The 19,971-nt window shown below is 60.0% G+C and overlaps 6 protein-coding genes across 6 annotated transcripts; all 6 read left to right on the top strand.

The window, feature by feature from the left end:
- Nucleotides 1-680: 680 nt before the first annotated feature.
- On the top strand, nucleotides 681-4,118 carry LDBPK_220500 (hypothetical protein, unknown function; the record flags this gene model as incomplete). Its single annotated transcript, XM_003860752.1, has 1 exon — nucleotides 681-4,118. One exon carries the CDS (start codon nucleotides 681-683, stop codon nucleotides 4,116-4,118), a length of 3,438 nt encoding a protein of 1,145 aa, XP_003860800.1.
- Nucleotides 4,119-6,224: 2,106 nt separating this feature from the next.
- On the top strand, nucleotides 6,225-7,559 carry LDBPK_220490 (proteasome regulatory ATPase subunit 5, putative; the record flags this gene model as incomplete). Its single annotated transcript, XM_003860751.1, has 1 exon — nucleotides 6,225-7,559. One exon carries the CDS (start codon nucleotides 6,225-6,227, stop codon nucleotides 7,557-7,559), a length of 1,335 nt encoding a protein of 444 aa, XP_003860799.1.
- A 2,091-nt stretch (nucleotides 7,560-9,650) lies between these two features.
- LDBPK_220480 (ubiquitin-conjugating enzyme-like protein) lies at nucleotides 9,651-10,433 on the top strand (the record flags this gene model as incomplete). Its single annotated transcript, XM_003860750.1, has 1 exon — nucleotides 9,651-10,433. The coding sequence occupies one exon, from the start codon at nucleotides 9,651-9,653 to the stop codon at nucleotides 10,431-10,433; it is 783 nt and encodes a 260-aa protein (XP_003860798.1).
- Nucleotides 10,434-12,902: 2,469 nt separating this feature from the next.
- On the top strand, nucleotides 12,903-14,384 carry LDBPK_220470 (hypothetical protein, conserved; the record flags this gene model as incomplete). The annotated part of the gene is made up of 1 exon (XM_003860749.1): nucleotides 12,903-14,384. One exon carries the CDS (start codon nucleotides 12,903-12,905, stop codon nucleotides 14,382-14,384), a length of 1,482 nt encoding a protein of 493 aa, XP_003860797.1.
- A 666-nt stretch (nucleotides 14,385-15,050) lies between these two features.
- Nucleotides 15,051-16,526, top strand: LDBPK_220460 (hypothetical protein, conserved; the record flags this gene model as incomplete). The annotated part of the gene is made up of 1 exon (XM_003860748.1): nucleotides 15,051-16,526. The coding sequence occupies one exon, from the start codon at nucleotides 15,051-15,053 to the stop codon at nucleotides 16,524-16,526; it is 1,476 nt and encodes a 491-aa protein (XP_003860796.1).
- Nucleotides 16,527-17,545: 1,019 nt separating this feature from the next.
- On the top strand, nucleotides 17,546-18,097 carry LDBPK_220450 (rer1 family-like protein; the record flags this gene model as incomplete). The annotated part of the gene is made up of 1 exon (XM_003860747.1): nucleotides 17,546-18,097. One exon carries the CDS (start codon nucleotides 17,546-17,548, stop codon nucleotides 18,095-18,097), a length of 552 nt encoding a protein of 183 aa, XP_003860795.1.
- Between the last annotated feature and the right edge of the window lie 1,874 nt (nucleotides 18,098-19,971).

Below are 19,971 nucleotides of genomic sequence, written 5' to 3'. Positions count from 1 at the left end.
GTGATAGATACGTTACAAGTGCGTTCTTGGCAAGTAGGAGATCGCGAAGAGGAACGTTGCTGGTGCCGGTGCTGGTGCGTTGTTGGTCGGTTTCTTCGTCTATTTTTTTGTCTTCTTGGCGTTTGCGATTTGATGCTCGACACACACACACACACACACACACACACACACACAAACACGCACGCATAATATATTTTGGTTGTCTCGACGATACCGACGGTTCGACCTCTCCCTTCCTCATTCACTGTATTGCTTTGCCCCCCCCCCCCTCTCCCTCTTCCTCTCCCTTTTGTGTTGCTCGCCCTCCTCCTTGCCTTCCTTCGTCCCCTTCCGCCCTTTCCGTCGTTGGCGTTGTTGTTGCGCACCCAGTTGCCTTCCGCAGAATTCGTCTTTGTGTGTGTGCGTGTGTGTGTCGGTTCTCTGTCACAAGCGGCTGCGGCCCCTCACCTTCAACCGGTGCGCTGTTCTTTTCCATCACGTCAGCTCTATTGATGTGGTGCTGATTACTTCTTTCTCGGTCTGCCGTCGGTTGCCCTTCACCGTTGTACGAGTGTGCCACGCCGGGGAGGAGGAGGGGGGGCCTGGGCGAGCGTCGGTGAGCTCAACCGGACACAAAGCAGAAGGGCCCCGCTGCATCTGTGCACCCAGCGCTCCATCGAGGGAAAGGGAAAAGCTCCATCATGACGCAACCCGTGCAGCAACCGCGGCCCCGGCGCGGCAGCGATTTTGTTCTTCCTGAAGTTCCCATTCTCGAGTCGCCGGAGTGGAGTGACGAGGATGAAGACATCAACCTGATGCGAACGCCGTCGAGCGTAGAGGCGGAAGCCCGCGCGCCTGCCGCGCGCATCGCTGACAACCCCCCAACGCTCAGTCCGGCAATGCACCTGCCTCCGATGGCTCGTGGCGCGTCGCCGCTCTTTGCGCATCAGATGGCGCCACCGTCGGCTGGATGTAACTACCCCTGCAGTTACGAGGCCGCGCGGGTCAGCGACAGCCGCAACGCTAATGAAGGCAATCGCCGTTCTTGTGTGAATCGGAAAGCGAACGGCGGTGGTGACACGGGTGACAGCGTCACCCCGTGCAGCTGCGACGCGGCTAGGAAGCAGCACACGACTCTCAACGTTGGCCCGCGCGAATGCTGGCCGGTCGACGGCCACAACGGGAACCACAGTGACTCGCCCCCGCAGCTGAGCATAGGGTCGTTTGTTTCGGTGCGGGGGCGCAGTTGCTTCCCGTTCGATGTCGGAAGCTTGTTTGTGTCGTCCACGCATCACCTCGGCTGCAGCGGCGGCGACGGCGACGACGACGAATCAAGCAGCGCGGCAACGGGCAGCAGCAACAGCAGCAGCGACACTGACCGCACCAGGACGAGCGGTGGTTCCACCGACAGCAGCTCGTACTACGAGCAGCAGAGGGCGTCGATGGGGCCGTTCTCCCACGGCTCCACACAGGTAGGGGGACTGCTGGGCGGCGGAGGGTGTCCGCAGCAGCCATCGGCCCCCTCCTACGGCATCGAGGTCGGCCCGTCCGTCTTTGTCAGGGTGCCGCAACAGAACCCCTCGCTACTCGCCACCCCTGTCGTCGGGCGGACCGGGCTTATGACGGCTGCCGAGGCAGCTCCATCAATCTTTCACACCTTCTTCCACGAGGACGATGGCTCGTACGACATGGCCGGCTTCCACCACGACAGCGCATCTGCGTCCTGTCGGGATGATGTGGCAGCGCCGTCCATGACGCTCAGCGGCGCCTCGGCTGGCGCTGCGAACGGCGGCGCGCGCGTGGCGGCGTCCTGCAGCCGCGAAAGAAGGACTGATGCGACGAACTCGGCTGCTGCAGGGACGCACCGAGACTCGAGCAGCCACACAATTACGACAGCCAGCGGCGGCGGTGGACTGCAGCGTGGCCCGTTCAGCAACCGCCACCAGGGCTCCTTCTTCACGACGGTGGACGAGGCGCTGTACGAGACGCACACCCACCCGACCGCGTCACGCTCGCCGAATGCGGTTGTGCTGGTGTCTAGTGACGCGCCTCCCATGCACCCCATGGATGCGTTTCAGGCAAGCAAAGTCACGACGGAGTCGCAGCACCAACATCAAGGCGCCACTCACAACGGCAATAACAACAACAACCGAGATACGCGGCGAAGGCCGACGCTGCCGGTTTCGTGGAATTCTTCACCACCAGAGAAGACGAGCACACAGCTCAGCGGCGACCATGCAGCGTTGGCGGAGTACGTACTCCTACCCAGGAGAGATATGAGTCCTATGATGCCGTCGGTGGCCACGGCCAAGAGCACGCCGGCGAGCAACAGCGGCGTCGGCGATGCAAAATGCCGGGGTGATACGCGGGACGGCGGCAAGGACTCACGGCTACAGGAACAGGGCACTCGCTTTCTCGGGTCTGCCAACCCGAGGCCTGACATCTTGCTCGGGAGGGACGTCACGGAGGGCGACATCCGTGACAACGAAGGCGGCCTCTACCCGAGCATGGTATGGATAAAGGCGAAGCAGCTCTCCAGTGCACCATCTTCGGTACCGACGCCCCATTCAAGTGCGAAGCCGAACACCAAACGGTTCAACTTTCGAAGTCGCATCACAGCACGCGGACACGGGGCCGCCACCGCGCCGGTTGCGGGTGCAACTGCGAGCAATCAGGCACAAGCTGTATCTGATCGCCGCTGCACAGATTCGACGGCTTCTTCCCTCGAGGCGCCTGGCGGCACTGGCTTCGGTGCCACGGATTCTGTAACGAACTGCACCGCTGATGCCGGCGGCGGCGACCGTGCTGGACACAACGCTGTCGTGATAGACTGGGACGATTACGGCCTCCTGGCGTGGGCCATTGAAAGTCCTCTTAGAGCGTACCTCGAGTCTGTCGCAGCGTTCGGTGCGCCAGGCGGCGACGGCGGCGCGGTTGCAGCGAACAAATCGGTGAAGGTCACCGACAGCGTGTCCTCGCACACGACCAGCAAGAAGGCTGCGCTGCCCATCTCCATGAAGGCTTCTTCTACGAAACCGACGCGTAGATGGACCGACAAGGTCAGACCCCGCCGCGGCGAGAGCCCGCACACGGCCGTGACGTTTGTCGAGGAAACCGGCCCGTTTGCCCCCGTCAACGGTGACAAGACACCATCCAGCGGCGCCACTCTGGCTGCGCCGCAGTGTGAACCGGTGCCGAGCACCCCGCCGCATCTGCTAGCGACGATGGCGGCTGTGACGACTGAATTTGGTCGCCCACAGTCGCCGCCGACCGCTTCGCTTCTGTCTCCCCCGACGTACAGCATGCTGGCCGTCACGACGGGCAAAGTGGCTGGTAGCAGCACCCCTGCGGCGGCCGCGCCACCGTCGAGTGTGAGCGGCGAGCCTTCTGTTGCCACCACAGCGGCCGGCCCGCGTGCGGCGCCTTCCCACACCTTGAGCCGCCCCGGCGAGTACTTCAACAGCTTCCATACCAACCTAATTATCACTGGTTCCCTGGGCGACGAGGACAACGCGAGTGATGCCGTGCTGGTGTCCCCGCTGCCGAACATGTCAAGCCCGGCTGGCGCGGAAGGGCACATGACGGACGCCGATCAACGCCGTCTGAGCAGCATCAGCGGTGGCAGTCGCCAGAACCATCCTACGATTCCGTCGTTTCAGTGGCCAGGCCAACAGCGGCAGCAACGGAACGGTGGCCGGATGGGTCCCCACATCTTGATTCCTTCCTCATCCGCGTCTTCCTCTGCAGCGGCGGCCAGCACCTCCGCTGCATCTACGGCTCTCGCGTGGAGGGAGATGGCAGGCGCTCAAGGCAGCACGCTTGCCACCTTAAAGGACGACTATGAGCTGCTTACGGTAGGCACGGACGTAAGCAGCTCCAACGGAGGGGGTACTGGCGGATTTGTGACTTTGGAAGCACGCGCGAACCTCTCCGCGGAGACTCAGTCGTCCCCCGCGAACTTGGGGCAGGCTGCATCTGGGCCCCCTATTATCGAAGACCCGCGCGAGGTCGGCTCTGTAGACAACAGCCGCCGCCGCTCAGAACCAGCCTCCATTGTAAGCGCCGAGGAAGTGCAGCCACCTCGGAATAGGCGTAAGTCGTCGCACTGGCGCCGGCACGCATCTCCGGTAGAGCGGTGAAGAGAACGCTGCTCTTCGCGACACAACCCGGCTCATTTTGCATACAGGACGCTAGCGTCTGCGGCGGTTCTCATCCTGAATACAGCTATCGTGGGCGGACTACTTCCTTCTCGGCTACCGCGCTGGCCTGGCCTGTCGATCAGGCAGAAAGAGCTCGCCGCTGCCACCTGCGTAAAATACTATGCCAGTGCTGACGAAGGCGGCAACATCGAACTCCGGGGAAGGCGGGGCACGCCACAACTCGGCCGGCACGCCACCTCAGAAAACCCGTCCTCGTTCCCCGTCTCTCGAAGGTCGCAGCGACACGCGATCCTCGCGAAGTGCATGACCATGTAAGCGAGCGAGGGCGTACGCTCGCCCCACTTTAAAGCGTGCGTGCCACCTCAACGGGACAGCATAGGTGTGCGTGCAGTGATGTCGATGTGCGCGCACCCCCTTGTCGTTTGCCCTTATCGGTAGTTGGCCCACTCCCACCTTTCACTTCGACCTGTGCGGCTCATCCCCTCCTCCTCCTCGTCTCCGGCGCTCCTTGTTGGCTTTCGCGACAAGGAATAGGGAGCAGAGAAGCACCAAACAACAGCCGTCGGTTCTTCGTTGTGTGTCTCTGTCTTTTTCTGCTGTCCACGTCGGCGTATCTATGTGCGTGTGTTCTGTGCCTGCGTGAGTGGGGACGGCCTGCGCGATACCGGGGGTGGTCCGTGTACAGGCGCGCAGACGAAGCACCGTCATCTTTTCACCTCACCATTCCCCTTTTCTTTGTCTGTATGTGTACGCATGCGTGCACTCTGCTGGTGCGATGCACAGCGGCATGCGCAGGCGAAGAGACGACGAAAACGGCAAGGAAAAAATGGGCGGCCGCTCCATGCGTGTCCGGGAAAGGAGGGGATAGAGGCAGAGCGCGCTTACACCACCTCTTACCCGAGTTCCCTTCTCTTTCCTGCACCACCTCTTCTCTGTGCAGTGTGCCCATCTCCCCCCCTCCTCCTCCGGCGTTCTTCTTCACAGGGCTTTGTAAGGTGGGGCGGGGTGCGGTGGTGGTGGCCGTGCCACATTTCTCCCTCGCACTTTTCGCGTTGCGTCGTTCGTTGCGTTTCTGATTACGGGCGTTTCAAAACCGTTTCACCGTCGTCTCTAATGGCGCTTTTCATGCCTTCCGATGTGTCGGTTATGTCGGTGGCCATCCGGGGCAGATGTCCGAGTATGCCGACCGCACGAGGGTCCGCCAATCAAAGCACGCAGTGCAGCGTTTCGTGCCTCGGCGAACACCTTTCGTTTTCCAGGAAGCGGCTGCAAACACCGCGACCGCAAGCGCTGCGTGCATTGGGTGCCCCTCTCGCTCTTTCTCTCTCACCCGTCTGCTTTACGCTGTCTAAACAATGCGCCGTGTCTCCTCTCCGCTCCCCCTTTCCCTGCTTCCCTTCACGCTTCACATCTGCCGACATACTCGCGCGCCTTCGCTGCTGCGGCTGCGGTGGCCTCTCCTTTCCCGAATCCTCGCTCACACTCCCCCCCTCTCCCTCCGGTGTGGGTCTTTGGGCGCCACGCGTTGCCGCTCGACGTTTCGCTCTCCTTCCCCTCCGTCCCCCTACCTGAAACGCACACCACCACCAGCAATCAACAGCAACCAACACGCACCACGCACCACGCACCACCACCACAGCCGCTGCGCACAACGGGCCCGCTTCGCTGTGATTTATTTTTCTTTCGAAAACGGGAAGGACAAGCGCAGAGCAAGCAGAGAAGGAAAAGGAGCAAGTACGTGCACCCCACACACTCCGCTCATTGTATCTATTCATTTCGACGACGCATCGGCTCCCCCCTCCCCCTCCCCCTTGCAGGTATCATCACGGCGGCGCCTATATACACACACTGCTACTTGCCGCGCTGCGCATTTTTGTTTGCGCTGACGAGTGTGTTGGGTTCTCGGCCCATTCTGTGTTCCCAATCTGCTCACGCTCTCCTCGCACACGTGAGCACGGAAGACGACTCGAGTCCCTCGACGGACTTGTCCGAGATTCGCGTGAGGAAAAGAGTGTGTGTGTGTGTGCACGGCTGCACGAGCAACTTGCCTCGTTACACGGCATTTCTGTCGTTTAGGAACAAGTCATGCCGTCCGCGAAGGAGGTAGCGGAGGCGCGCGCCTACGCGCAAGCGCAGGAAGAGGCCGCCGACAAGCGCAAGCTGCAGAACATCACCGAGGCGGAGCTGAATGAGCTTGACACCCTCACGAACGACCAGCTGCGCACACGCGCGCGCAACCTGCACCAGGAGACGCAGACACTCCGTAGCTTCGAGAACCGCTCGAAGCAGGAGTTGATCTCCCTCAAGCGGGACGTGGAGATGGGCAAAAAGCGTGTCAAGGAGAACAACCGCCTGCCTTACCTCGTCGCGAGCATTGCCGAAGTGCTTGACTTGAGCGACGACGAGGACGAGGCAGAGGAGCTGGCCGTCGGCCGCAAGAAGCCGGAGCGGAAGCAGAAAAGCGCCGTGGTAAAGACGACGAATCGGTACACCGTGTTCCTGCCGGTCGCCGGCCTCGTTGACGCGGAGCGGCTGTCGCCGGAGGATCTTGTAGGCGTGAACAAGGACACATTCCTAGTGCTCGACACGCTGCCGCCGGACTACGACAGCCGTGTCAAGGCGATGGAGATCGACGAAAAGCCGAAGGAGAAGTACACAGATGTCGGTGGACTGGATAAGCAAATCAACGAGCTGATTGAAGCTGTCGTGATGCCCATCACGCACAAGGAGCAGTTCGAGAAGATTGGCATCCAGCCCCCAAAGGGGGTACTGCTGTACGGGTCGCCCGGTACGGGAAAGACGATGCTGGCGCGTGCCTGTGCGGCAGCGACGGACGCATGTATCCTGCGCCTTGCCGGGCCGCAGCTGGTGCAGATGTTCATCGGCGACGGTGCCCGCATTGTGCGCGACGCGTTTGCTCTTGCGAAGAAGAAAGCGCCTTCCATTATTTTCATCGACGAGCTCGACGCCGTCGGCTCGAAGCGCTCGGACGAGGGCAAGCACGGCAGCCGCGAGGTGCAGCGCACCATGCTAGAGCTACTCTCCCAGCTGGATGGCTTTGGCAGCAGCGACGATGTGAAGGTGATCGCCGCTACCAATCGCATTGACGTACTTGACCCGGCGCTGCTGCGCAGTGGCCGCCTAGACCGCAAGGTGGAGTTCCCAATGCCGGACGAGGAGGCGCGCGCCAGCATTTTGGAGATCCACTCGCGCCGCATGAATCTCGACAAGGACGTGAATTTCAAGGAGCTTGCACGATGCACAGATGACATGAACGGCGCGCAGCTCAAGGCTGTGTGCGTCGAGGCTGGCATGCTGGCCCTGCGCCACGATCGCACGTATGTGGCACACGAGGACTTCGTTGAGGGCGTGGCCGCGGTGCAGGCGCGCAAGAAGACGAACCTCAACTACTATGCATGAACGCACATTCACACGCGCACTTTCTCTCTCGCCCCTTTGTTTTTCGTCTGTCCCTCTCCACCCTCCCCCGTGGTGCACCGATCACTGCGAAGCGCCACTTCGTCCCAGGACGGAGAGAAGGAAACAGCAGGGGAAGAGAGCGGGCAGAGGTCGCAGGCTGCACAACACCAGTGCGTATTACCAGTCAAACGAGGGTGTGTGTGGGGGGGGGAGGGAAGACGAGGAAGACAGACGAAACAGAATGCAGAAGAGAAGGGAACACGGCCACACATGCGTGCGCTCACTCACAGAGACGGGGGAGGGGGAGGGGTGCAGTTGTCGCGCTTGTTTGTCGTTATGTGTGTTGCTTGTGAGGACGAGAGGGCTGTGATATGGCGCTGATCCATTTCTTTGTTCCTGTTCTGTGCGTGATGACATGCCGGCCGTGGAAGCGCACCACTCATGTAGCCAAGAGGATTGTATGCATGTGCATGCGCATGCGCACGTGTATATGTGCCCCTCTCTGTGCCTAAACTCAACCTTTCCATAAAAGTGGCGTCTTGACATTCTTGCTCACGCACACACGTGCACGCGCATGCTGGCATACTTAGGTGCACGAGTCCACGGATGCGTGCAAGAGACAGACGCATTCGCTCGCTTCCCTTTTCTCCCACCATGTCTGTCGAGCACTTTTCACACTTCATGCATTCCGCGCGTGGCTTGCTTGCTTTTTTTTGCTTCGCTGAGGTTGCACATTCCCTACCCGCCCCCCGGCTGCATTCACTTGACGCTCTCTCTCTCTCCCTCCCCTTCCCCTCCCCCCTTTTTTCAGTCTTTGTCTCTCCGTCACGTTCTTATCGTGGAATATGCGTCTCCTGAGCTGTCGGTGCGTCTGTGTGGATGTATGTGTGTGTGCCTTGCGGCCATGTGGGGTAACATGATGGCGGCTAGACCTCATGTGGTGGGAGACGCGGCTCGTACCTTTGGTTTGCTGTGTACTTGCAGGTGACTCTATTCGCACATGCTCCATTGTTATGAGCTGTGTGATAAGCCCCCCCCCCCTCCTCCTCCCCTTCCCCAAAGTGTTTTTCCTTTTCGCATTCGGGAGCGAGAGCGGGGGAAAAGAACAGCCATTAACGAGGAGGAGGAGCCACGATGCTTAGTGTGTGAGATGGCTGCCCAAACTGCCGTGGGTGGGGCGTGATGTGTGCTAGAGGGCACATGTGGCTCATGCCTTCTTCCCTCTTCCTCCATGAAAGTCGCTGCACTTCGAGCGCACATGAATGCCTTGCGATCGGACCGCAAAACACAATCGCCAACTTTACTTTTCTCTGTGTGTGTGTGAGCAACGCTGGCTCCACTGGGTGGATGGATGCCGGGGACGGCGCTCAAAGCCAGCTCCCAGAGCCGGTCCACTACGCCGGGGGCTCTACGTTCGATGGCACAGCAGGAGAAATACGCCGCTGCGCCGGTGCATGCGCTTGCGAGTTCTCCACTCCGCTACTCATTCTCACCTCCTCCTTCACTTGCCCTTCCCAAATTGCCTGCTCCTCGCCGCTTTCTCACGCATGCTCTCGCACGCTCGCTGGTTACACCGAACACGCATGCATACACGCGTTCGCGTACCCGCACTCCTTCACGATGTATGGCATCGCCGTCGTCTGGTTATTATGTCGTCCTTTTCTGGCGATGCGGTGCTGCATCTTTTACTCCATCGCTTGTCGACATGCACACACACACACACGAAAAGAACAGCCAACTCTCGACGTGTTTTCTCACCTTATCGCGTGACTCAAGCACGCAAACCCACAACACGCATCGGATCCACAGGGAAGATTACGCCGTGTGTTGCACTTGCAACGTCTATCCTCATCTCTCCTCTAATAGCGTCGGCGTGTCAGGGGTGCGTGTCTCTCCATTGTGAAGGGGCCGCCGGAATCACCGTCTCTCTCTCTCTCTCTCTCTCGACTGGCGTGCGCGTGAGCGCGCTTCCGTGTCTCTCCTCAGCTCATATTTTATTGTTTCCTTTTGAACTCCTTTTCGTTTTTTTTTTTACCGTCTCTTTATTGGTGTGAGCGCCGTCTTTCCTCCTGTTTCCTGCACGAGCTGGCCATGCAGGCAGCTCGTCTCCCGACTCGGATTGCCACCGGCGACGGTGAGGATGCGCCGCAGCCTCCACCTGTCCACGCCCCGGCGCCCCCCGCCGCCACGGACGAGCAGGTGACGGATCAACCCCAGCAGGCTGTAGGCGAGGCGACGACGCCGACGGACCGGGCTGGGTTTCAGCCGCCCTCCGCCGAGGCCCTGGCTGCTCGGCAGAGCCGCAATAGCGCCGGCGCGGAGAAGATGGGCGGCGGTCAGCGGCTGAGAGACCACACGACGGCCCAGCGCCGCCTCATGCAGGATTACCGCACGTTCCAAAAGAACATGGCCGAGGGCACCAGCTCCAACATCACCGCGCTGCCTGTGGATGGTGACTTCTTCCACTGGCACGCCGTCATCTCGGGCCCTTGCGACACACCGTGGGAGGGCGGCCTCTTCAAGCTGGACCTAATCTTCGGCGACGACTATCCGTTCTCGCCGCCGAAGGTCCGCTTCCGCACCAAGGATGTCTTTCATCCCAATGTATACGTTGACGGCAACATCTGTATGGACACACTGAAGAGCAGTTGGCAATCATCGCTTAACCTAGAGGCGCTGCTGATATCGATTCAGTCCCTTCTGTCAGACCCAAACCCACTCTCTGCCGCCAACGGGGCGGCGGCGCGGCTCCTGACGGAGAACCGTAGCGCCTACGACGAGAAGATACGCGCCTTGGTGGAGGAAAGCCTTGAGCAGAGCTTTTCCATGGATGATGATAGCGATGACGCGGAGGTGGATGAGGGGGACGTGTAGTCTCCCTCCCGCACTGCGACAGGTGCGGTGTGTCAGCATGTACGTGTCTTGTGCATGCATGTGTGTTGTGTGTGGTTCGTTCCCTGGTTGTGCTTCTCATTTCTTTTCCGTTCTTTTATTGTTTTCGTGCTCTTTTCTTTATGTGTGTGTGTGTGCACCCCGTTATGCCTCTTCTCCCCTCTGCCATGTCCCTCTTTCTGTCGTCCTGGCCCTATCCCGCCCCGGCTCTTTTCCATCCCCCGCCTCCACCCCTCCGTGACGCGCTCCTGTGTCTTCTCTTCGAAAAAAGGCAAACATACAGTTGTGCTTTAGCTTGTTGTAGCCCCTCCCACCTTTCCTCTCCCCTCTTCTCTCTCGCTTCCTTCTCCAGCTCACTTACATTTTCCTCGCGCCTACTCTTCTCTGTGCTCTGTGCTTCTTGTTGTTTTCGTTTTGCGTGTGGTACGTCTCCTCGCCTCCATCTCCCGCCTCGTGCTCACACCGCACTATTAGCGGGATGGGCACACGCACACACCGAGAAGGAGAGGGTGGTGGGACGGCTCCCCTATCGCTGCGGTCTGCGTGCCTGTGTGTATGCGTGTATGTGCCTGGTTTTCCCACTTACACCATCTCCGCTCCCTCCATCCTCCCCTCTCTTTGCTTTATCAATCGATGCTGACCCTGAGAATAGTGCGTCTTGCTGCTGCTGCTGCTGCTGCTCTCTTTCTCTCTGTGTTTCTTGGATAGCCAATCATATTGTTTTTGTGCCTCCGGGTATCCCCATCCCCAATTCTGTCTATTCGCCCGTCCCCCTCTTCCCATCCCCTCCCCTCCCCCCTCACACACACCCCTCTCCCAGATCACTGCCTCCGTTGTTGCGTTTTTGTGCGGCTAATGTGTGCCGTTTTGTGTGTGTGTGTATATGGGGAAGAGGAACCGTTTCACGCCGCATTCTAGTCATCTCCTCATACATCCCGACGGTTTGCGTGTGTGTATATATATATCTTGCCACCCCCCCTGCTTGCTTGCTCGACGGCTTCATCGCATCTGCATATCACTGTCTCTCCTCTCCTCCCTCCTTCTCCTTTTCTCTGTGTGTGCCTTGTGTGTGTGTGTGTGTGTGCGTGTGCCGGTGCGTAGGCAACACGGCGAGTGGGACGGGTGTTGTTGCTGCTGGCGTCTTCGTTTTTCGTGGTTTCTGTGACGACAAGGAGGTTTTCTGTACGCCTGGGCTTGATTCGTCGTCTTGCATCGTTGCTCGTGTGCGTGGCGTCGTTACATTTACTTTGCGTGGCATGTCTCCCCGGACTTGCTTGGTATGCTTCGATTTTTTTTTTGTTTTGGGCCGCTCTGAGTCGTGCGGGGATGCCTTGCTCATCGCTTCGCATCACCCTGCTCCTGCTCCTTCTCCTTCCGATATGGGTGCGTGTGCGTGTCTGTGTGGGTGTGTGGGTGGGGAGGGGGCGTTCTCGGGCCCATGGCGGGCCCGGAGCACAAGCGGGAAAAGGACGGGAATGAAGAATTAAAAAAAAACAAGCATGTGCGGCGCGCGTGTAAGTGTGTCTGTGTGTCTGTTTCTCGTCCGCTTCATCGACGTTGATATGCTCACCGGGGCTGGCGGATGTGGTGTGGGGTCGGTGCCGACACAACAGAGTGGAAAGGAGAGGCGGGCAGGGAATCATGCAAGGTAAATGGGCAAAACTAGCAGAGGAAAACGAGAGAAAGTTTGCGAGGTACCGTCGTGGATAGAAAAGGTGGGGCGTGACGGAGCGGAGAGGAAGGGGAGTGCCAGCCAATGTCTTCCTACCGGCGCCTCCTCTGAGTATGATTGACGGAAGATGCTTTTCACCGGCTAGCGCGCGTTGAGCTGGTTTCGCTGCTGCTCTTGCCAATTTGCCGTGCTCTAGCGCTTGCTCTCGTATTTTATTTCCTCACATCTTTCGTTCTCCCACCTCCCTGGTGTCTGCCGGGCACACTTCACCGCGGTGTCAGGGCCCAGCGCCCACTCTTTGTGGGCAGGCCAAGTAGCCTGCAGCCTGCCCATGAGCACGGCTGTGGACTCTTGGTGCCAGCGGACAGGTGTGGGCTGACGCTGTGCCGGTGACACCAACGGTCATGATGACGCTTGGACCAGCTCACTGCGGATCATGCCGACGATTCAACGAATGCGCGCATCCACCTACTGCCTTTCTGCCTTTGCTGCGCTGCGGTGGTGCTGAGCGTGGTCCCGGGGCCTAGCCTGCGCTGTACGCAGCGGCATTGCGGTGGGCTGAGCGGCGCCAGGCGGTGCTGGCCGGCCCTGCTGCTTGGCATAGCCGTGGCGTGCAGCAGATGCAGATGAGCTGTGGTTGTGCATGCGTGTGTGCGTTGACTTGTTCGTGGTGGACGGGCACGTAAAGGAACGCAGAAGGGAGAAACGCTTTTACCCCTCTATGACTGTTTCAACTGGCGACGCGCTTCACCTCTGTCGGTTGTGGTGTAGCCGTTGCCATGCAGCCAGGCGAGCGCTCGCCTCTCCTACGACTCTCTGCCTCCCTTCTCTCCGCTGATCTCTCGCGTTCCCGCTGTCTACTTCAAGAACACCGTGTTTCGTTACCAATGATCAACGAGCACGTCTACCTGATCAGTGAGGATCTGGTCTTGGTGCCGTACCTGGCGCCGTTTGTGCCACGCTACCATGAATGGATGTGCGACCCGGAGCTGCTCGCGGCCACTGAGAGCGAGCCCTTGTCCCTGGAGGAGGAGCGCGAGAACCAGTTGTCGTGGCTGCAATCCACAGACAAGATGACGTTCATCCTGCTAGCGCCGGCTACAGCTCATCATGACCACGCCTCTGCCGTCGGAGGGGACCGTCTTTCTAGGGGTGCAGAGGAGCGGCAGCGGCGGCAAAAAGATGAAGGCACCCATGCTGGGCTCGTGCGCTTGTGTGGGATGGTGCCGCCACTCGAAGAGGCGTTTGCGACCGCGTCGTCGTCGCCGATTGCCTCTCTCGCGTCTTTTTGCCTCCCAGCCCCTGCTGTGTCGTACCCGGGCAGTATCGTCACCACCGCAGATCACACGCGCACCGTGTCGGAGTTGCATTCCCCGCGAGAGAGAACGAGCACATTCGGCTGTGCGTTTCCGCTCTTGAAGCGGTACGCTCCCTCGCAGGTGAAAGAGCTCTTCAGCAGCGACGCATCTTCAGCTGTGTCGCAACCGCAAGGAGCCTGTGCGAGAGCTGAGGAGGTGCAGCGCCGTGCGCTGGCGCAGCCGTACGTCATGATCGGTGATTGCAATCTCTTTTTGCTGGAAGAGGATGACGATGGCGGCGACGAGGCCAGTGACGGGGTTGCAGCGTTTGGCTGGCCGAGCTCCTGCGAACAGCAACAGCACCGCCGATCCCCCACGTCTGCTGCGATACCGTCGGACGGCAGCCCGCCGCTTACTCCGGTTTCCGCCTTGGCACCCTCGCGTACGTTCGAGGTTGAGGTGATGGTGGCCGACACAGCCTTCCGGCGTCGCGGGTTGGCTGAGGCTGCCGTCCGTATGATCATGCAGTACGCCGTCGCCGTCTGCGGTGGGACCCGCTTCGTGGCAAAAATCCTTGCTACGAACACCGGCAGCATCGCGCTTTTTACGGAGCGCCTCAAGTTCGCGCCGTTTAAGGAGGTGAAGGTGTTCAACGAGGTCCACGTTGCACGCTCGCTGAGGACGGAGAAGGAGCGCCGTGCGTGGGAGCTGGAGTGCCGGCGAAGCAGGTGCGGGCGCGCCGCGTGTAGCAAGGCTTCTCTGCACGGTCGAACGGCGAGGTGCGAAAGCCGTGCAGGTGCCGTGCCAGACGGCGCAAGAGGAACAGATAAGCCGGAGGAACCACCGTCCGCGTCGCCACCACACTCGCAGCAGGCCGGCTCGGAACTGAGCCACACGTACTGGTGCGCACCACTGGACGACGTGGTGGCGTCTTCGATTCGGGTCTTCACACAAGCGCCATAAGGCGAGCACGTTGAACACGTCCACGACGCAGCCAACTGCAGAGGCAGCACAGCTAGGAGCGAGGCAGATAAGGTGGAGGTGGTGCATGGAGCTGCCTCTCGTATGGATGTGGAGGCGGCCTCAGCGCGGCTACAACCCCGTTAACACAGTACCCTCTGACTTTGTCGCTCTCGCTCTCAGCATTCCGTTCTGTTTGCGCCGCTATCCACATCACTCTTCTCCCTTTGTCCCCGTGAAGCTGAGGCATTGAGGCAGCATGTCTTCGCGGCAACAGCACGCGACCATCGGCGGCAGCGCACCAGCGTGCCTTTTGTGTTTACGCGTGCTACTCGATGCGCTTGCGGCGTTCTCACGTATTCGCCCGCCTCCCCCCTCCTCCTCTCCTCCACCTCTCCTCATCGTCGCCCATGCTGCACACACGTGCTCTCGTGCGCGCTTCTAAACGCCTTCGTCGCTCTCTTGGCGATGGGTCTACAGAACGCTCTCGGTCTTGTCGCGGTATAGTGCTCATCTTGCCGAAGTCCGCCATCGCAAACACTGAGGCGGTAGCAATACACGTCGGTGTGCGACGAAAGACAGGCTTCGGCCCGGCTTCGCCAGCTCCTCTCCCCTCCTCCCGCCGCAAGCGGCCCTGTTCTTGTGTGCTACCTGCGCTCAGGTTGCACCATGAGCACCACTCCGTTGTCGCCGTCCCTACAGACAGCCTTAACCAGCGTCTCTCCCACAACCTTAGCGACCCCGGCTGATACCGTAGCAGGTGCTACAGCTCCCGCTGCCGAGCGAGTTGTCCGCGATGGCGTCTCAAAGAAGCGCTACCGCGTGCGTGCCAACTACTTCCTTGTCGGCGATTTGGTCTGGGTGCGTCCTGCGAAGCTGCCGTACTGGCCGGCTGAGGTTGTTGACTGCGACGAGGCAGCAAACCGCGTACGAGCCCGCTTGATCGTACCACCTCCCGCGGCCGTGCTCGCGGCAAATCTCGCCGAGGAGCAGCGGAAGCATCGGGAGCGGCGGAGGCGCGAAGAGGCGCGGCTTTTCAAGATGCACAAGGAGTGCAAACCGGCGTCGTCGACCCCGACAGGAAACGAGGTGCCGAGTGTCCACGGCCATTCATCGCCGTTGGGGCTTGGAGTGGATAGCGGCACCCTGTCCGCCAGCTGCGGTGCCGCCCCAGCGCCGCCGGAGCCTCAATCAGATGTGGTCACGGCCAATGGGAAGGTTGTGTACTTCTTTGACAAGCTGCGCACAACGGAGGAGCTGGATGTCTGCCTGGAGAGTCGTCTGCAACGCAACAAGCACGACGTAACTCTCTATGCGGACGCCTTCACCCAAGCCGTCCTGCAGGCAAACCGACTCGCGCGCATCTCTCTCAGCCCGGAGAAGCTGCAGCCATACGAGGTGTGCGCCGTGGGCATTGTGCACAGCCTGATGCGGGCCCATATTGAAGCGCCACGCCAGCCGAACACCGGGACGTTCGAGCCACAGACCGGGCTTATTCGCCTCCGCACTGGGCTTGAGAACGCCGCGCGGGACTTGGCGGGCTTCGAGTTCATCTGGGTGCTCTTTCAGTTCTCATTCGCCGCCCCGATGGCTTCCGGGGAGGGGCAGGAGTCGGTGCGCAAGTTTCGCGAGGCAAGGGAAGCCAGTGCGTCTGCTACCGCAGGACCTGCGTCGGCGGTGCCGGACTCTGTGCCTGCTACTACAGAAAAAGCATCGCCGACGGCGGATGGACACGTCGATGCTTGCCACGACAGTGACGGCGAGGCGCTGTCGGCGTGGGCGCTCTCCTCTTTTCGGCGGCGGCAGGGGTTCGATAGGGCTGCCGGCTTCAAGACGATGATAATACCCCCTCGTGATGAGGAATGGCGCGGCGTCTTTGCTACGCGCAGCCCGCACCGGCCCAACTTTATTGGCCTCTCCTGTGTGCGCCTCGTCGCCGTGCATGGCCTGGACATTCACATAGCCGATCACGACTTGCTGCACGGCACGCCGGTGCTGGATATCAAGCCGTACTTGCCCTTCTGCGACGCCCACGCAGACGCGCGTGCGGGGTGGGTCGAGGCGCTGGACGCCAGCGGCAAGGGGAAGGGGGATCACAAGTATGATACGCAGACAACGCAGGTCCATCGAGTGACGCTCGAGTGACGGAAGGCGTGCGGCAGGATGGGCCCGTGGGAGATGAGCAAGACACGAAAAGAACGGAGGGCGCATCCTTTTCACCGTTTCAGTACGCAGCAGGTGTTCGCGGCATCGCACCTACCTCACATTACAACCGCCAGCTTTCGGGGAGGTATGCAGTGTAGCGCATGGTTCATTTTCTCGTGTAACGTGTAAGCAGACAGAAGAAGCGTAACAACACCGAAGAGGACTACACACATGCTTGTTGCTGCAGTGGTCGGAGACGAGACATCGAGCCAGTCGGATGGTGCGAAACGAACGGCGACATCTCGGAACTTCTATGGGGGAGAGCAGAGAGAGAGATGGACGGTGTGTGCGCGTATGTGCTGACGGTGCGTGCCGCTCTTGTAGTTCTCGTCATTCCTCTCCGTTCATGTGTACCGCCGCTCTTTTCCCCGTTTCTTGTTGCCGGCCTCCACCACCGGCCCTCACGTGCTACACCTATCCCCATCATTCTCTCTCAGTCTCTTGCTCACTTGCAGAGGAGCCTATCGAATCACAACTGTTTTCGGAACACAGAGAAGGGAACTACACACCCGAGAGGAAGGAAAGAAGAAGACCTCATACACGCACGCAACCGCCTCATCATCACCACCCCACCTCTCCTCTCCCACTTCTGCGGGTGTTGACACGGTAGAGACTGGTGCGGTGAGCTTTTTGTTGGGAGTCCTTTACCGAAGCCTGCACGTAGCGAAGCGCTTCCCTTTTCGACCTTCTTCTCCGCCTCGGACACGGAGGGGGTCACGCAGGGACATACGCCCCCATTGCACTCTCTCGCACGTGTCTTCTCACGCTGCTCGCGTCCTCTGTGTGTGGCGTGGGATCGCTTTTTCCTCGCCCCCGCCGCTGCTTCTTCACTGCGGGCGCATCCGTGGCGCTTTTCCGTCTGATTCCTGTTGTGCGTTCACGTGGTGAGTGGATTCGTTCTGCTGCTCGCGTGTGCTGTAGTATTGTTAATCCGCTACCTTGGGTTTATCGCTACCGCGATGCCGCCATCCAACGACCTCCTTGGGCCGAGTGCCGGTAACCCCTTTTTGCGCAAGGCGCGCGTCACCTACAAACGCTACCTCGACGCGTCCGTGCCGCACCGTGGTCTGCGATGGTGCTTCTTCGCCTTTTTAGCGATCCTGTACGTGGCCCGCGTGGTCACCTTCGGTGGCTTCTACGTAATCACCTATGGCCTGTGCATTCACCTGCTCTACCTGCTCCTGCTGCTAATCACTCCGCTGTCGGACCCGGATGAGAGCGAGGGCACGCCGTTGCCAACGACACACATGGACGGCGACGAGTACCGCCCGTTTATGCCTAAGGTGCAGGAGTTCGTGGTATGGAAGCAGATGTTTACGGTGCTGTTCGTGTGCCTCTTCCTGACCATGTTTTCCTTTCTCGACATCCCCGTCTTCTGGCCGATTCTTGTGCTTTACTTCCTCATGCTGTTTGCGACGCAGGTTGGCGGGCGGGTGCGACACATGATCAAGCACGGCTATGTACCGTGGAACACCGGCAAGCCCAAGTTCGTGCCCAAGAGCACTTCGTGAGGAAGGGTGTAAAAAGGTGGTCGCTTGTTCATCTAGTCCTACACCCCCTACCTTCCTTCTGCCGGTCTGTGCCCGTCTGTCCTTCCCTTTCTGTCTCTGTGCTGCAGGTTTCAGTGTATGCATTACGTATCGGTCATCACCCCCCCCCCCCCACCTGCTGCTGCTGCTCTCGGGCTCGCTGCCCGGATGGGACCGGCAGAAAGACACGGGCAAGAGTCGAGCGCGCGCGAAGTAGAGGTTTGCGTCGCTGTCGCAGAGGATGAGCGAGCGGGGCAAAGAGCGGCCGACCCGGCGTGGGTGAAGAACGGAACATGCATAGCACCCCCACAAAAACGAATCGAAAGGAAGAGGCGGTGCGCGGTGAACTACAGAATGCGCCACCTGACCTCCCCCTCCCACTTCCCATGCTGGCTTTGTGACCACCACTCCTTCATCGGCTCTCGTCTAAGTTGCTCTCGGCGTCGGTGGACGCTTGTGCGTCCGTCGGATGATACGAACTTGGATGTTTTATGACGCATCCCTGTTTCCCTCTGATGCGCTATGTTCGTGAGCGTGCGTTGCCGTGGGCTGCGTTGATGCCTATCGTTTGGCGTGGGCGGTCGTCTCGGCACCTCCCTCCCTCTTGTTTTTCACCTGCGTGGCTCTCTGCGTTCATGCGGACGGATGAGGACGTCGCGAGTGCACTTCCCATTTTGTGTGTGTGCGCGTGTGCGTGTTGCATTTTTTTTGGTTGTCCCCACCCTCCCTTTGTTTTTTGTTTCTGTTGGCGTGCCCATGTGCAGAGTCGCTTACCCCAAACAGTTTGCCCAGAGCGAGCGAGAGGGAGACGAGTACGCACGAATACACCTACACAATGGAGGAGGAGAGGGGGGGGGGAGGCTGCACGAAGTAGAGCGAAAACACATCGAAAAGAGGGGATGCTCAGGGGGGCTGCGTGGTTGCAGGGCGGCGCCGCACGCTTTTCCTATCCGTCCCCCGTCCCCCGTCCCCCGTCCCCCACAGACTCACAGGCCCGTCGGATGTGCGACGCGTGCTTGTCGAAATGCGGGGCACCGGGCAGGGGCGGATAAGAAATGCCAAGCCGTGTGAGGTGCTTACCCTGCTTGCCTTGGCGTGCGCAGGTCACCCACACTCCTTACGGAGAAGACAAACCAACACCCACACCCGTACATACGGACAGGCGAGAAGATGCCGTTACCCCCGCTCCCTCCCCGAAGGCCCCTTATGCGCGCTGCACCTGTACTCCGCCTTCTGGTGCTTCATCTCTGTAGCATTGAGTGTTTGTCAGCGAGGCGAGACGGACAGGCTGCAGCTTCTCTGAGTTGCAGACTCGATGCTGAAGGAGGCCGAGAGGTGGAGAAGTGTGAGTGTGTGGGAGGGTGGCGGCATGCGATGAGTGACAGCTGCGCGCAGTCACTAGATGTTTTTGTATCATGCGCGCCAGCAGGCACTACCGCCACCCTTTTCTCTTACACATTTGCCTTCTCGGTTGACGATCTCGTACGCGTTTTGGCGTCGTGGCTTTGGTGTTTCTGTTAAACGTCGCTCTGGTTGCTGTTAACGACCCGGTCAAATACACTGACAAGCTCACTGATGCATGCGGGGTGGACATCTCCATGGACCCTCCTAACTCGTACCCCTTGTCGGACAGCAGCAGTGCGTATTCAGGAGCTGACAACGCAAGCATCGTACCACCGACTCGCTGACCACTCGTTTTTGTTGTTGTTCTTGTATGCCCCTGTGCGCAGACTTGGCTTTTTGGCGCTGCCGTGACAAGGGATTTCTCTGCTAGCTCCCCATCTTCGGAAAACGCTTCGCAGCACGGCGCGCTCTATCTGCCACCCCATCACCCTGCCCGTTGCGCTCGCTCTCCC

This window comes from Leishmania donovani, chromosome 22 (assembly GCF_000227135.1).
Source record: "Leishmania donovani BPK282A1 complete genome, chromosome 22".
NCBI classification, from domain to species: domain Eukaryota; phylum Euglenozoa; class Kinetoplastea; order Trypanosomatida; family Trypanosomatidae; genus Leishmania; species Leishmania donovani.
Note: the sequence above shows the minus strand (reverse complement) of the source record. Positions and strands in the feature narration are given on the sequence as shown.